Here is a 16,799-nt window from a genome sequence, read left to right on the forward strand (position 1 = left end):
TAGGATCTTGGGTTAAAAGATACTATGAAGGTGAAGGGAAACCCTGGAAGATGATGATAGACCATAAATATATGAGAGGCAAAACTAATTTTTGCCCCAAGCACCTCCACCAATACCTCTAGGTTCTGGAAAGGAGTGAAATCCATCATCCAAACCTTGAAATTTGGATATAGATGGAAAATAGGGACATGAGACAAGATTAAGTTTTGGGAAGATACTTGGTTTGGCACCTCCCCCCTAGCAGTACAATTCTGGCACATCTACATGGTTTGCACTGAGCAAAACAAAAGTGTCAGAGACGTCTGGGATGGTGAAACAGTGAAGTTGACCTTTAGGAGAAACTTTGACAGTAAGATGATGGAACAATGGTACAAACTAGTGGAGATTGCTAAAGGAATCATCTTCGATGGTGAATCTGATGCTCTGGTCTGGCAACTTGAGAACAAGGGTGTCTATTCCTCTAGTTCTTTGTACCATTTGATTTAACTTTAGGAGTGTGAAACCACTGTTCCTGCTAGCTGTTTGGAAACTGGTAGTACCCCCAAAAATTCATGTCTTCCTTTGGCCTTTTTTTTCCAAAACAAGATGATGACTAGAGACAACCTGAGGAAAAGACATATAATCAAACCGCTTGATTGAGTTTTCTGTACTGAACAAGAAACAAACCACCATTTATTTTTTGACTGTGTAGTAGCCAAGAATATTTGATCGTTTGTCAATCTCTTTTTCCAAAAGAACTTGGGGTACAAACTTTGAGTCTGTGGCCAGATTTTGGATCTCTAATAAAAAGAATTTAGCTTTAAACGTAGTTAGTTCTGCTGTCCTTTGGTGTTTATGAAAATATAGGAACTCTATGATTTTCAATAACACCATTTGGACGTCTATTAATCAGGTGTGGAGGCTGATACACAGGATGCTCAAGTTCTGGGTGAATCTGATCCCAGAAACAAGCAAAGACCGAGTGAAAGAGTTCTTGAGTGCTCTGGCGAAGCGGCTTCAGCAACCCTTGATGATCTCATGTGGCTGAAAGCAAATAACCCTGGATTGGATGCTGGTGTATGCTGGGACAACCTCAAGATCTCTGAAGACGGCGGCTTCTTTTCTCCTGCCAAGAAGCGTGACACTGATGGCGAAACCATGGTGAACAGCCCCGTGTCTACCCTCGCTATCTGATGGTCGCCCCAGGCGGCCCTGGGACCACCACTCAAGAGGAGGGGAGCGAGCGAGTTCATGGTGTGACCCTCCCCCCCCCCCCCCCCCCCTCCCCTCCTGTCAGGCGCAAATGTTTTACCTTCATTGTGTTTTTAAGTTTTTGCCCTTTTGGCTCTTGTCGAGCAGGGCTGCTGAATCTGTTTTAAATTTGGACCATGAACTCTACCTTTGTAGTGGTTTAAGACTCTTTATGGTTTCATTCTGGTTAATGAAACCGGGGAGAGGCCTTCATGTTCTTCTAAAAAATTGTCGAAATTGTGCACGTACAACCGTGAGACTCAGAGATGGATCTCTTCGAGGCGGATGGTTCTGTACATATTTATTGCACGGTTGAGTAGGTAGCACTAGTAGTGTAGTGGAGTGTGCGTTACATTCGTCGGGAGGGCTCTCGTGATCGAGCCCACACTGCACACTGCTGTACACGACACTAGTACAAGACGGGGAGAGAAGAAAAGGTCGATCTATATGGACAGATCGATCCAAAAAAAAAGCCCCACGCCTCGAGAAACTGAACCTGATGATCCACCAGTGGTACACTAGTCTAGCTACGAACTAGTGGCTGCACCTGCACCTTGCTGGCCAGCTTTTGGCCGAGATAGAAGCCCCGTGCTGATCTCGACGTGCCCCGTTGTTGGTGGCTAGTCTACTCAGTTGAGTGAGCCTGGCGGCGGGTGCGTGCCGGCGACGAAGAAGCGGCCGGAGGCGGCGTCCTGGCTGGCGTAGTAGACGGTGCTGGGGCTGACGTGGCTGTGCGTGCCCTCGTACGTGGTCACCACGTACGCCGGGTCGTCCCGGTCCCGCTCCACCCGCTTCTTCACGTTGCACCCTTCCGTCGAGCACCGGTAGTAGTTCCTACACGCACACACCAAATGCTCGCTCGTCAGGACTTGGAACGCCGAATTGCAATGTGTCGATGAATTTCTGATCAATTGATACGAGTGTTGATTCCATCGTGTTTAATTTTGCGGTTGGGGATAGGTACCAACCTTGGGTTTGGGCTGTTCTTGACGGACTTCTTGCCGTACTTGCGCCACTTGTAGCCGTCGTCGAGGATCTCGATCTCCGACCTCGTCCGGAACGCGATGCGCTCCGTCCGCGGCCGCTCCGCCGCCGCCGCCGACTCGGCAGCGCTCCTCGCAGTCACCGCGGTCGCCGAACTCGCACCAGCCGCGGCAACGGCCGGCACGGGGACGACGGGCGTGAGCGACGCGGAGAACGCGCCCTCTTCGAAGAGGTACTCGGAGATGTCGAACTGCGCCTCGGGGTCGGCGGCGATCGCCGGCGTGGCGCTGAGCGCGGCGGAGAAGCTGGAGGCCGGGCTGGAGGAGGTGGAGCTGATTCCCCCGTGGGAGAATTGGGAGGACATGGAAGAGAAGTAGCAGCCGTCGCCCACCGCCTGCGCCTGCTGTTGGTAGAGCAGTGGTGCCGCTCCGACTGCCGCCATGACCGAGTTTGACACCGGCGAGAGCGCTTCGTATTTATAAGACCCCCTAAACCGCCGGTGCGCTGCTGCTGCTGCATGGATTGGGTTGGGGAGTGGATTTCGCGGGTAGATTTGTACTAGGAGGAGGCGCTGGTCGTGAGCTCTTGGGGATTTTGGGCGGCTTCCCGGTGAGCTTCGTGCTGAGAAGGTTCGGCGATGGTGAGTGGGTTGCCCGCCCGCCGCCGCAGGCTCGTGCGAGCGCGCGCGTGCCACTTATGGCAGGGTGGGAGAATTGTCTCCGGAACAAAGACTTGCAGAAAGGTCTTCTTTGGCCACGTAGGAGTGTGTGTGGTCCCTCCGATCCGACTCAATTCAAGCAATCAAGCCGCATTCTTTGCGTTGTGCTCAAAATCTCTTTTCTGGACCAGCTTTACTTGATGTGGAAAGCCCACACATTCTAAATCGGCCCACAACGACCAATATCTACATGTTTATACAAAGTAAGTATATTTTTATTGTACAAAGTTTCGTGGAAGTTTATAGAAAAATATATTGATATCTACAACACCAAATTAGTTTCATTAGGCATCTCTAAAGCGGACACTCAAACCGCCCGCGATCGTTCGGACTGCACAGTCTAGACCACAAAGCCATCCAGCGCGGGTCTGTAACGGTCCGCTGAGCAATCCGAACGTACTTTTTTCGGCAAACACGAGACAAAGTTTGGGAGGGGGGGGGGGGGGGCTTTGCGGGAGTCCGGACAGTAGACACGTAGGAATCTGCCAGCCCCAACCCACCCAAACCCCTGCGGACCCTGACTCCATTCTCCCTTTTTTTCTCCTCGGTTTTTCTCTCTTGCCTTAGCCGCTGCTCCACTACCCCGACCGCGACGCCGGACCCCTGTCGGAACTCGACGAAGACGTCACCTCCAGCGGTACACATGGGCTCCATGCCACTTCTCCTCCGCCGTCGTTCCACACCTCTCCTCAGACCGCCGCTCAGGTACCATCCGCTCCTACGATGCTCACCATGCCCGACAATTGTTCGGTGAATTGCCCAAGCTAAACTTTGTGTCCATTCTTCTTTGAAGCAATGGATTCAGATATGTAGTACATATATGAGCACTATGTTGAGTCTTCCGACTCAGTCCGACGAGCATGACTACACGAATGAGACGGCGATGATGTATGCGGTGCTTACAGACGCGGAGCATGCAGCAGAGCATGTTCTTGATTTCAAGGGATTGACCAAGGGTCATCGTGTGCTCAACTACAAACCGGCGCGCGGCCATTTGCCGGTGATGGACGACTACTTTGCCCCTTATGCTCTCTTCGCCGACAATTTTCACTAGCGCTTTTGGATGTGCAAAAAATGTCTTCGATCGTTTGTACCATTGCATCCGATCCTTTGATGACTACTTCATCTTTAAGAAGTATGCCGTGGGAAGGATTGGGTTCTCTTGTCATCAGAGGTGCACGGCCGCACTGCGGATGCTTGCATATGGTGTGGCCGCTGATTCATGGGACGAGTACCTAGGGATGTCTGATAGCACATGCGGACATGCCATGGTCAGGTTTGTGATAGTGCAACTAATCCCTGGGTAGTTTTGGTAATTCTTAACAACATATAGCTCATTGAACTAATGCTCTTTCAAGATGATCATTTCAGAAAGTTCAATGATTGGCATGGCATGGACTAGAGATGTGGACCCCTCAAAATTCTAAGGACACATATTGGCAACAAGCTCAATACTCTACATTTTTATTTAAGTGATCCAAGATTACATTGAGTCCTTAGGAAATCCAGTACTATTAAAAAGGGATGAGGTGTTGCTTAATGACTTACTTGCTCAAAATGCTTAGTGATATGCTCCAAAACCCTCAACCACTTCCTCATTTCCACATATGTCCTAAACCTAAAAGTCAAACTCGGCCCCACCAATTTGATCTATCCGGCGCCACCGAGTTTCATTTGACATAGCCACTGCCACAAACCCTAGTCACTTCGGTTTCACCGATATGGATCTCGGTCTCACCGAGATGGGATTGCAAATTCTCTGTTTCCCTTCATAACGTTTCGGTCTCACCGAAATGAGCGATCGGTCCCACTGAGTCTGCAATGCAAACTCCTTGTTTCCTTTTCATAATGCTTCGATCTCACCGAAGTGAGCGAATCGGTCCCACCGAGTTTGCCTGACCAACTTCCTGTGTGCTCATTACTGAAATCAGTCCCACCGAGTTCATGTGATTGGTCACACAAAGATTACGTTATGCCCTAACCCTAGCACATTGGTCCCACCAAGTTGACTGTATCGGTCCCACCGAAAAGCCTAACGTTCATATTTTGACCTGAATCAATCTGACGGAGTTTTACCATTCGGTCCCACCAAGTTTAGGAATCTGTGTGTAACGGTTAGATTTTGTGTGGATGCTATATATACCCCTCCACCCATTCTTCATTCGTGGAGAGAGCCATCAGAACATGCCTACACTGCCAGCATTCATTTTCTGAGAAATAACCACCTACTCATGTGTTGAGACCAAGACATTCCATTCCAACCACAAGAATCTTGATCTCTAGCCTTCCCCAAGTTGCTTTCCACTCAAATCATCTTTCCACCATAGCCAAATCTGTGTGAGAGAGTTGAGTGTTGGGGAGACTATCATTTGAAGCACAAGAGCAAGGAGTTCATCATCAACACACCATCTATTACCTTTTGAAGAGTGGTGTCTGCTATATTGGTTAGGTGTCACTTGGGAGCCTCCGTCAAGATTGTGGAGTTGAACCAAGGAGTTTGTAAAGGCAAGGAGATCGCCTACTTCGTGAAGATATACCCTAGTGAGGCAAGTCCTTCGTGGGCGATGGCCATGGAGGGATAGACAAGGTTGCTTCTTCGTGGGCCCTTTGTGGGTGGAGCCCTCCGTGGAGTCGCGCAACTGTTACCCTTCGTGGGTTGAAGTCTCCATCAACATGGATGTATGATAGCACCACCTATCGGAACCATGCCAAAAATCTCCGTGTAAACATTGCGTTTGCTCCCTCCAAACTCCTCCCATTTACTTTCTTGCAAGTCGCATGCTTTACTTTCCGCTGCTCATATACACTTTGCATGCTTTCTTGAATTGTATTGTGATTGCTTGACTTGTGCTAATTGCTAAAATCTTCCAAGTATTAAAATTGGGAAAAGGTTAAGTTTTTATTTGGTCAAGTAGTCTAATCACCCCTCTAGACATACTTTCGATCCTACAAGTGGTATTAGATCTTTGGTCTCCATTTGCCTTGATTTCCATAGCTTTGGTGATCATAGCCTTGGTTTCATAATGTAGGAAAGTATGGCGTCTAGCGAGGGAAATTACCACTATAGAGGTCCTTACTTTGATGGTACTAATTTTGCTAGTTGGAAACATAAGATGAAAATGCATATTATTGGACATAACCCCGTTGTTTGGGCTATTGTGTGTATTGGTTTGCAAGGTGAATTCTTCGATGGGAGAGAACCGAATCGTGAAGCTACCATGGAAGAATTGAAGATGTTACAATACAATGCTCATGCTTGCAATATCTTCTTCAATGGATTGTGCCTCGAAGAATTCAACCAAATCAGCCGTCTTGAGAATGCAAAGAAAATTTGGGATACTTTGATTGATATGCACGAAGGTACCGACTCCGTCAAGGAATCTAAGTTGGATGTGCTTCACAGTCAACTTGACAAGTTCAAAATGAAGGATGGTGAAGGTGTCGCTAAAATGTACTCTAGGCTTCCTCTCATCACAAATGAGATTGCCGGCTTAGGAAGTGAAGAGATGACCGACAAATTCATCATCAAGAAGATATTGAGAGCCTTGGATGGAAAATATGATACCGTGTCCACTTTGATCCAAATTATGACAAACTACAAAGATCTCAAGCCAACCAAAGTCATTGGAAGAAATGTTGCTCATGAGATGATACTCAAGGATAAAGAAGAGCTTCACAACAAGTCTAGTGGTGCTTAAAAAACCTCATGTGATGCTCCTACATCATCAAATGAGAAACAAGCCTTCAATGAATAATTGTGCTTAATGGTGAAGAACTTCAACAAATTCTACAAGAGTAGAAGCAAGGAAAGAAGTTCCAAGTCAAGGTCCTACAATGACAAAAGATCTTCTAGTTGTGAACGAAATTGCTACAATTGTGGAAGACCCGGACACTACTCCAATGAGTGTACGGCTCCCTACAAAAGAATAGAAGACTCACCTAAAAGGAGAAGCAAAAGGGAAGAATCACCTCCAAGAGAGAAAAGGAGTAGAGATGATCGTTATGAACGAAGAACCTCTCGAAGAAGCAAGGATTCGGAAAGGAAGGACAAGTCATCAAGGAGCTACACAAAACGAAGACATCAAGCTCATGTTGGTGAATGGGTATCCAGCTCTGACTCCAAGCACCACTCCGAGAGAAGTTATCACTCTGACTCCGAATATACTCAAGGTGAAGGTGTTTCCAGTCTAGCACTTGTGCCAACCAACTCCTATGACATATTTGATTCACCAAATAAAGGGATTGGGAGATGCTTCATGGCTAGAGGCCCCAAGGTAACATACCCCGAGTATGTTGATTTCAATAGTGATGAAGATGACTTGCTAGGTGATGATGATTTACTTGTTGGCAACTCTAGTGATGAATACTGTGGTGAAAATGCTATTAATCATGCTAAACAAGATTAAATGAATGACAATGATAAGAAGGAGATTGAGTGTCTAACTAAAGAACTAAACACTCTTAAGTTAGCTCATGAAACTACTTTAGAAGATCATCGAGAACTTTTAAAAACTCATGAGAAGCTATGCTTCGAGAAGCCCAATCTTGAGCAAGAACATGGGTTCTTAAAGGCCATCAATGATGATCTTTGAAAGAAAAGTTATTATTACATTGCCAAGCATTTACTCTTGTCTACTTACATGCCACAAGTAAAATCTAGCAACAAGGACAAGAAAGATTCTTCTTCTAGTAGTAACAATAATAATGCTAAATCCAATATTGTTGCTTCTAGTAGTTCTCTTGATTCCACTAATGATTCTCTTAGCCAAGTTACACTTGAGCAAGGAAATATCTTATTGAAGGGAATTATATAGAAAGGTGTTTACAAGAGCCTTGCCGGAAGTAAGCAATTTGAGGAAATTGTACGCAAGCAAGGAAGGCACCGGAAGAATCAAGGTGTTGGTTTTGAATTAAAGTTCAATGCCAATTGAGTTGAGTGGGAAGAATATCAATACCCCAAGACGAAGTTTGTTCCTCAACAAGAGAAGTATGATCCTACTTCCTTCAAGGGAACACAAGCTCAAGATGATCTTCCACCACAAGACCACATGCTAAAAGGCAAGGACAAGCTTCAAGAGGATATTGATGCATTTGAAGATTCTCCAAAGGCCTTGGTCAAGTGGGTTCCCAAGACTACATAAAGTTCTACTTCATCAAGTACATCAACTACCCCAAGGATTCCCATCAAGATGATGTGGATCCCAAATAAGAAGAACTATAGAGTTCTTGAGGGTGACTCCGCCAACATACTTCACTCATATTAATTTTGGCAAGGACAAGTGCAAACAACTTCCACATCTTGCACTAGTTCAAGGAGTCACAAATCCTCTTGTTGGTAAGACAAGGGACAAGGTAACATAATGCTTTCGTGGACATCATCATGTGTGTGCTTCTCTCTATGTCTATGGATATCCTTGCATGTTCCTTCTAGGACTAACCCATGCAGGTATTGAAAGTGCAAATCACTCCAATGGATTGCTTCAAATGATATACATCAACAATGAGCATCCACATATTAAACATCTACATGAAGTCATCATCGACAAAACCCAAGGTTAGTTCATCCCTCTTAGGGGGATATCACATCTAGGGGGAGCTTTACTCTAAGAATTGAGCTAAAGCAACTCTAATGGTGTGAACACAACAATGCTTTATGTAAAAGTGGTAACCCCACTTGTGCTTAAACGATGAGTATGGCCTATTATCAAATGTTCTCATTTGACTCCTAAGTCAATATACTCATATATAGATGACCTAGTCATCGCCAATTGCTTGATAGTTGCTAGAGTGATTGTGCATGCTTTGCCGCATATTTCATTTGCCATTTTATTGTGTGAGCATGTTTGTTGCATACCTTTCTCATTGAAGGACATCCATTTTTTCTTTAATTGTTTGGATCTTCTTCTTTTGCCAAATGGATGGACAAGAATGCCTAAGAACTTCCTTTAACTATCTATGCTTTTCTCATCTCAAACTCTATTCATGCTACATCACAAAGTTTGATCTAAGTCAAATTCAAACCCTCTGGGTGAGGAGCACTCTGAGTCCCGATTTGTCATAGACTTAAACTTCCAAAACCTCTCTGTGTATTTCGGTCTGATCGATTCATCCATTTCAGCCACACCGAGTTCACTGGGTTGATCAAGTTTTCAATCTCGGTGCAACTGATTAGAACTCTTCGGTCTCACCGAGTTGCAAAAACCGCTTGCAATTCTGCATCTTGGTGCCACCGAGCTGTTCCACTTGGTCACATGACAGTGCCAGGATATATATACTGACGGGTCAAATTTTGAAAATTCCTCCAAAACCTCTTCGCCCGCGTGTGTCCTCCTCTACCAACTCGGGTCTCCGGATCGTCTTCTTGTTGCTAGCGACCTCCCGCTGCTGGTCTCCACCGCCATCAACGGAAATCTTCCCCTCCACTGCCGCCGTAGAGAGCTCGTCGCCAAGTTAGGGTGTGAGTTCGAAACTTTTTGCATTCTGTTAACTCCGATTCTTAGCGCAAAGGCAATGCCATGTTTCTTTCCAAGTATGAGATCGATCTATCCGAACAAAACATCCTTTAGATTAGCTTTGATTTGAAAATTTAGGGTTAGGTTTCCGCCGGACTCATCTTGGACCGACCAAATTGTAGAAATCGGACTCACCGATTATGCTTAGGCCATTGCACATGTAATTTTCGGTCTGACGAAAATTGCAAATTGGTGTGACTGAGATCAAGACTTTGTGAAACCCTAGCAAACTCGGAGTCACCAAACTGTGTCTCGATGTGACCGATTCCACTAGTTTAGACTCCAAAGTTGCTTTAGTTTCATCGAGTTTTACAAATCGGTAGCTCCGAAATGCTTCGTGTAGAAAACTAAAACTAAGTTTTTCACTGATTCTTTTTGCAAAAACTCTGCACTTTGTGATGCTCATCTACTCTATCTCATATACAACTATTCACAGGGTCAGCTCTCAGTTTGCAGTGCAGAATGTCTGATCAAAGTGATAGTCAGAACAAGTCAGAAGAGCAGATGGACTTGAGTGAGGGCACTGATGCCTACTACACAACCTTCTTCTTGTAGGCGTTGTTGGGCCTCCAAGTGCAGAGGTTTGTAGGACAGTAGCAAATTTCCCTCAAGTGGATGACCTAAGGTTTATCAATCTGTGGGAGGCGTAGGATGAAGATGGTCTCTCTCAAACAACCATGTAACCAAATAACAAAGAGTCTCTTGTGTCCCCAACACACCCAATACAATATTAAATTGTATAGGTGCACTAGTTCGGCGAAGAGATGGTGATACAAGTGCAATATGGATGGTAGATATAGGTTTTTGTAATATGAAATTATAAAAACAGCAAGGTAACTAATGATAAAAGTGAGCACAAACGGTATTGCAATGCTTCGAAAACAAGGCCTAGGGTTAATACTTTCACTAGTGCATGTTCTCTCAACAATAATAACATAACTGGATCATATAACCATCCCTCAACATGCAACAAAGATTCACTCCAAAGTAACTAATAGCAGAGAACAAACAAAGAGATTATTGTAGGGTACAAAACCACCTCAAAGTTATCCTTTCTGATCGATCTATTCAAGGGTCCGTAGTAAAATAACATGAAGCTATTCTTTCCGTTCGATCTATCCTAGAGTTCGTACTAGAATAACACCTTAAGACACAAATCAACCAAAACCCTAATGTAACCTAGATACTCCAATGTCACCTCAAGTATCCACGGGTATGATTATACGATATGCATAACACAATCTCAGATTCATCTAATCAACCAACACAAAGAATTTCAAAGAGTGCCCCAAAGTTTCTACGGGAGAGTCGAGACGAAAACATGTGCCAAGCCCTATGCATAAGTTCACAAGGTCACAGAACCCGCAAGTTGATCACTAATAACCCACAAGTATAGGGGATCGCAACAGTTTTCGAGGGTAGAGTATTCAACCCAAATTTATTGATTCGACACAACGGGAGCCAAATAATATTCTCAAGTATTAGCAGTTGAGTTATCAATTCAACCACACCTGGATAACTTAGTATCTGCAGCAAAGTATTTAGTAGCAAAGTAGTATGGAAGTAACGGTAACAGTGGCAAAAGTAATAGTAGCAGTTTTTTAGTAACTGTAACAGCAGCAACGGTAAAGTAAATAAGCAAAGCACAATATGTGAAAAGCTTGTAGGCATTGGATCAGTGATGGATAATTATGTCTGATGCGATTCCTCATGTAATAGTTATAACATAGGGTGACATAGAACTAGCTCCAATTCATCAATGTAATGTAGGCATGTATTCCGAATATAGTCATACGCGCTTATGGAAAAGAACTTGCATGCCATCTTTTGTCCTACCCTCCCGTGGCAGCGGGGTCCTAGTGGAAACTAAGGGATATTAAGGCGTCCTTTTAATAGAGTACTGGACCAAAGCATTAACACATAGTGAATACATGAACTCCTCAAACTACGGTCGTCACTGAGAAGTATCCTGATTATTGTCACTTCGGGGTAGTCGGACCATAACACGTAATAGGTGATTATAGACTTTCAAGATAGGATCAAGAACTCACATATATTCATGAAAACATAATAGGTTCAGATCTGAAATCATGGAACTGGGCCCTAGTGACAAGCATTAAGCATAGCAAAGTCATAGCAACATCAATCTCAGAACATAGTGGATACTAGGGATCAAACCCTAACAAAACTAACTTGATTACATGGTAAATCTCATCCAACCCATCACTGTCCAGCAAGCCTATGATGGAATTACTCATGCATGGCGGTGAGCATCATGAAATTGGTGATGGAGGATGGTTGATGATGACGCCGGCGTCGAATCCCCCTCTCCGGAGCCCCGAACGGACTCCAGATCAGCCCTCCCGAGAGATACTAGGGCTTGGCGGCGGCTTCGTATCGTAAAAGGCGATGAAAGTTTCTCCCTGATTTTCTCCGCGAAAGCAAATATATGGAGTTGGAGTTGAGGTCGGTGGACGTCCAGGGGGCCCACGAGGCAGGGGTCGCGCCCCCACCCTCGTGGAGAGGGTGTGGGCCCCCTGACGCTGATTCTTTCACTAGTACTTTTTATTAATTCTGAAAAGTTGCTCCGTGGATTTTCAGGTCATTCCGAGAACATTTATGTCTGCACAAAAATAACACCATGGCAGTTCTGCTGAAAATAGCGTCAGTCCGGGTTAGTTCCATTCAAATCATGCAAGTTAGAGTCCAAAGCAAGGGCAAAAGTGTTTGGAAAAGTAGATACGATGGAGACATATCAACTCCCCCAAGCTTAAACCTTTGCTTGTCCTCAAGCAATTCAGTTGATAAACTGAAAGTGATAAAGAAAAAATTTTACAAACTCTGTTTGCTCTTGTTGTTGCAAATATGTAAAGCCAGCATTCAAGTTTTTAGCAAAGATTATGAACTAACCATATTTACAATAACACTTAGGTGTCATGTTTACTCATATCAATGGCATAATCAACTAGGGAGCAATAATAATAAATCTCGGATGACAACACTTTCTCAAAACAATCATAATATGATATAACAAGATGGTATCTCGCTAGCCCTTTCTAAGACCGCAAAACATAAATGTAGAGCACCTTTAAAGACCAACGACTGACTAAACATTGTAATTCATGGTAAAAGAGATCCAGTCATAGTCATACCCAATATAAACTAACAATAATGCATGCAAATGACAGTGGTGCTCTCCAGCGGGTGCTTTTTAATAAGAGGGTGATGACTCAACATAAAAATAAATAGATAGGCCCTTCGCAGAGGGAAGCAGGGATTTGTAGAGGTGCCAGAGCTCGATTTTGAAATAGAGATAAATAACATTTTGAGTGGTATACTTTCACTGTCAACATACAACTATGAGATCTCGACATCTTCCATGCTACACACATTATAGGCGGTTCCCAAACAGAATGGTAAGGTTTATACTCCCCCACCACCAACAAACATCAATCCATGGATTGCCCGAAACAACGGGTGCCTCCAACTAACAACAATCCTAGGGGAGTTTTGTTTAATTATTTTGATTTGATTTAAGCATGGGACTCGGCATCCCGGTGACCAGCCATTTTCTCGTGAATGAGGAGCGGAGTCCACTCCTCTTGAGAATAACCCGCCTAACATGGAAGATACAAACAAGCCTAGTTGATACATGAGCTTCTCGAGCATATAAAACCGAATTTCATTTGAAGGTTTGGAGTTTGGCACAGACAAATTTACTTGGAACGGCAGGTAAATACCGTATATAGGAAGGTATGGTAGACTCATATGGAATAACCTTGGGGTTTATGGAGTTTGGATGCACAAGCAGTATTCCCTCTTAGTACAGGTGAAGGCTAGAAAGAGACTGGGAAGCGACCAACTGAGAGAGCGACAACAGTCATGAACATGCATTAAAATTAATCAACACCAAGTGCAAGCATGAGTAGGATATAATCCACCATGAACATAAATATCGTGAAGGCTATGTTGATTTTGTTTCAACTACATGCATGAACATGTGCCCAGTCAAGTCACTCAATTCATTCAAAGGAGGATACCACCCTATAATACCACATCACAACCATTTTAATAGCATGTTGGCACACAAGGCAAACCATTACAAGCTCCTAGCTAATTAAGCATGGCATAAGCAACTATAATCTCTAATTGTCATTGCAAACATGTTTATTCATAATAGGCTGAATCAGGAACAATGAACTAATCATATTTACAAAAATAAGAGAGGTCGAGTTCATACCAACTTCTGTCATCTCAATCAGTCCATCATATATCGTCATTATTGCCTTTCACTTGCACTACTGAACGGTGTGGATAATAATAATAGTGCACGTGCATTGGACTAAGCTGGAATCTGCAAGCATTCAATTCAAGGGAGAATACAAGGTAATATGGGTTCTTGGTTAAATAAACAATCATGCATATTAGAGCCACTAAACATTTTCATTATAGTCTTCTCCTCTCGACCCCCAAAGGAAAAAAAGAAATAAAACTATTTACATGGGAAAGCTCCCTACAAGCAAAAGAAGAACGAGAAATCTTTTTGGATTTTCTTTTAATTATTACTACTATAAGCATGGAAATTAAACTAACTAATTTTTTTCTTAAGGTTGTTCAAGCACACAAGAAGAAAGCTAGAAAAATAAATTAAACTAGCGTGGATAGTACAATGAAGAAGTATGAGCACCGACAACTAGAATGAGTGTGTGAACATGAATGTAATGTCAGTGAGAAATACATACTCCCCCAAGCTTAGGCTTTTGTCCTAAGTTGGTCTATGCCCATGGGTAGCCTGGCTAATATCCGAAGTTGTAACTGGGGTCGTACTGAGATGCAGCAGCCATTGCCTCCTAAGCTGCAGCATGGCGGCGAGCTGCCTCCGTCCTCCTCTCATAGTCATTTGCCCCCTCACTGGTTATAACATATCTTCCTTTTGCCTGATAGTCAAAGAGGGCAGGAGCAGGGAGAGTAATATGGACATCGCGACATCTGTCAAAGATTAGTCGATACTGGAGAATTGTTCATTCCTCTCAAGAAAATGATGATTAACCATGGCATTATAATCTAAGTAAGCAGGAGACAACTCCCTATCATTTTCATGTACATGTATACCAAGATAATTAGCCACACGGGTCGCATAAATCCCTCCAAACAAGTCTCCAACTAAACCATTATTATGCGACCTATGTGCAACAATTGCCCCCAAGTTGTATTGTTTATCACCTAATACAGCACTCTTGAGAACACAAAGATCAGGAACACACATGTGACATGCTTCATCTTTACCGTTAATGCATCTATCAATGAAGAGAGCAAAATAATGTATAACAGGAAAGTGAATGCTCCCTATGGTAGCTTGTTCTATTTCTCAAGATTCTCCCACAGTGATACTATCAAGAAAGTCTTTATATTCAGATTTACGGGGTTCATTAACACTGCCCCACTGCGGGAGTTTACAAGCAGTAGTGAAATCTTCTAGGTCCATGGTGTATGATTTATCATATATATCAAACAGGACACTTTGAGAATTACGTGAAGATGTAAATTTAAATCTTGTCACAAAGGAGTCAGTCAAATATTAGTATTGAGGACACTTATCTTGCATGAAGTCCTCAAGATCGGCATTACACACATAAGCATCAAATTCATCCTTGATGCCTGCTTTGACCATAAACTCCTCCGACGGCCATTCACAAGGCCGCACATCAGCTTCGCTTGGTGGTTCATCGTCTTGCTCACGTATTGCAAGCCTGGGTCCTTTCTTCCTTGAAGAACCACCTTGATACATTTTCCTAGACATATTTGTTCCTCTGAAAAATTTCTGAAATTTTTAGTAACTCAAAATAAAAGTGAATCAAACTCAACAAAATTGATAGAAACTACTCCCACAAGTGCCTAGAGCCTTTATCATGCATTAGAATTACTTGGGACCATATAAATTTGACATGCAAGCTCAAGAATAGGGTCACCTAGGCAGCAAAAATTTGCAATGAATAAAGTACTAGAACAAAAACTAATTGGACTGGAGGAGTCACATACCAAAGAACATTCCCCCAAAGCAGTTTTGTGAATGGAGCTTTGAGCAAGGAGATCGAAAATGGCAGCAAAGTGAGCTAGAACTCGTGCTTGAGCTAGATGGTGATTTTTCGGGAGGAAGAAGAAGTGTGTGGGTGCAGGGATAAGTGGAGGGGGGCCACCATGGGCCCATGAGGCAGGGGGCGCGCCCTGTAGGGGTGGGCGCGCCTTGGACCCTCGTGGCCAGGTGCCAGCTCCTCCTGCTGTGTTCTCAGTGCCAGATATTCTCAAATATTCTAGAAAAATCATACTAAATTGGCAGAGCATTTGGAGAACTTTTATTTTCGGGGTATTTTTTATTGCATGGGTAATTCAGAAAACAGACAGAAAATACTACTTTTACTTTATTTAATCTCAATAACAGAAAGTAAAAGGAGGGTACAGAAGGTTGTGCCTTCTAAATTCATCCATCTCATGATCCTCAAAAGGAATCCACTAACAAGGTTGATCAAGTCTTGTTAACAAACTCATTCCGAATAACATGGGACCGGAGAAATTTCAAATAACACTAGGTTACCTCAACGGGGATATGCACATCCCCAATAATAAGAATATCATATTTCTTCTTGATAGTAGGAAGAGGAAATTCAAAATCTCCAATAATAATAGTTGGAATTTTCCAATAGAATTGATGCTATGAACTTGAGGTTGTTTCCTCGGAAAGTGTACCGTATGCTCATTACCATTAACATGAAAGTGACGTTGCCTTTGTTGCAATCAATAACAGTCCCTGTAGTATTCAAAAAAGGGTTACCAAGGATAAACGACATACTATTGTCCTCGGGAATATCAAGAATAACAAAGTCCGTTAATATAGTAACATTTGCAACCACAACAGGCATATCCTCACAAATACCGACAGGTATAGCAGTTGATTTGTCAGCCATTTGCAAAGATATTTCAGTAAGTGTCAACTTATTCAATTCAAGTCTACGATATAAAGAGAGAGGCATAACACTAACACCGGCTCCAAGATCACATAAAGCAGTTTTAACATAGTTTCTTTTAATGGAGCATGGTATAGTCGGTACTCCCGGATCTCCAAGTTTCTTAGGTATTCCATACTTAAAAGTGTAATTAGCAAGCATGGTGGAAATTTCAGCTTCCGATATCTTTCTTTTATTTGTAATAATATCTTTCATGTATTTAGCATAAGGATTCACTTTAAGCATATCATTTAAGCGCATACATAAGAAGATAGGTCTAATCATTTCAGCAAAGCGCTCAAAATCCTCAACATCCTTTTCCTTGGATGGTTTAGGAGGAAAGGGCATGAGTTT

General features: G+C 43.3%; 1 protein-coding gene across 1 annotated transcript; it reads right to left on the bottom strand.

Moving 5' to 3' along the window:
- Positions 1 to 1,516: 1,516 nt before the first annotated feature.
- On the bottom strand, positions 1,517 to 2,879 carry LOC123097130 (probable WRKY transcription factor 57). The gene is made up of 2 exons (XM_044518882.1): positions 2,199 to 2,879; positions 1,517 to 2,064 (listed from the first exon to the last, which is right to left on the bottom strand). The coding sequence occupies exons 1-2, from the start codon at positions 2,654 to 2,656 to the stop codon at positions 1,860 to 1,862; spliced, it is 663 nt and encodes a 220-aa protein (XP_044374817.1). The 5' UTR covers positions 2,657 to 2,879; the 3' UTR covers positions 1,517 to 1,859.
- Between the last annotated feature and the right edge of the window lie 13,920 nt (positions 2,880 to 16,799).

The sequence above is a fragment of the Triticum aestivum genome, chromosome 1B (assembly GCF_018294505.1).
Source record: "Triticum aestivum cultivar Chinese Spring chromosome 1B, IWGSC CS RefSeq v2.1, whole genome shotgun sequence".
NCBI lineage: Eukaryota > Viridiplantae > Streptophyta > Magnoliopsida > Poales > Poaceae > Triticum > Triticum aestivum.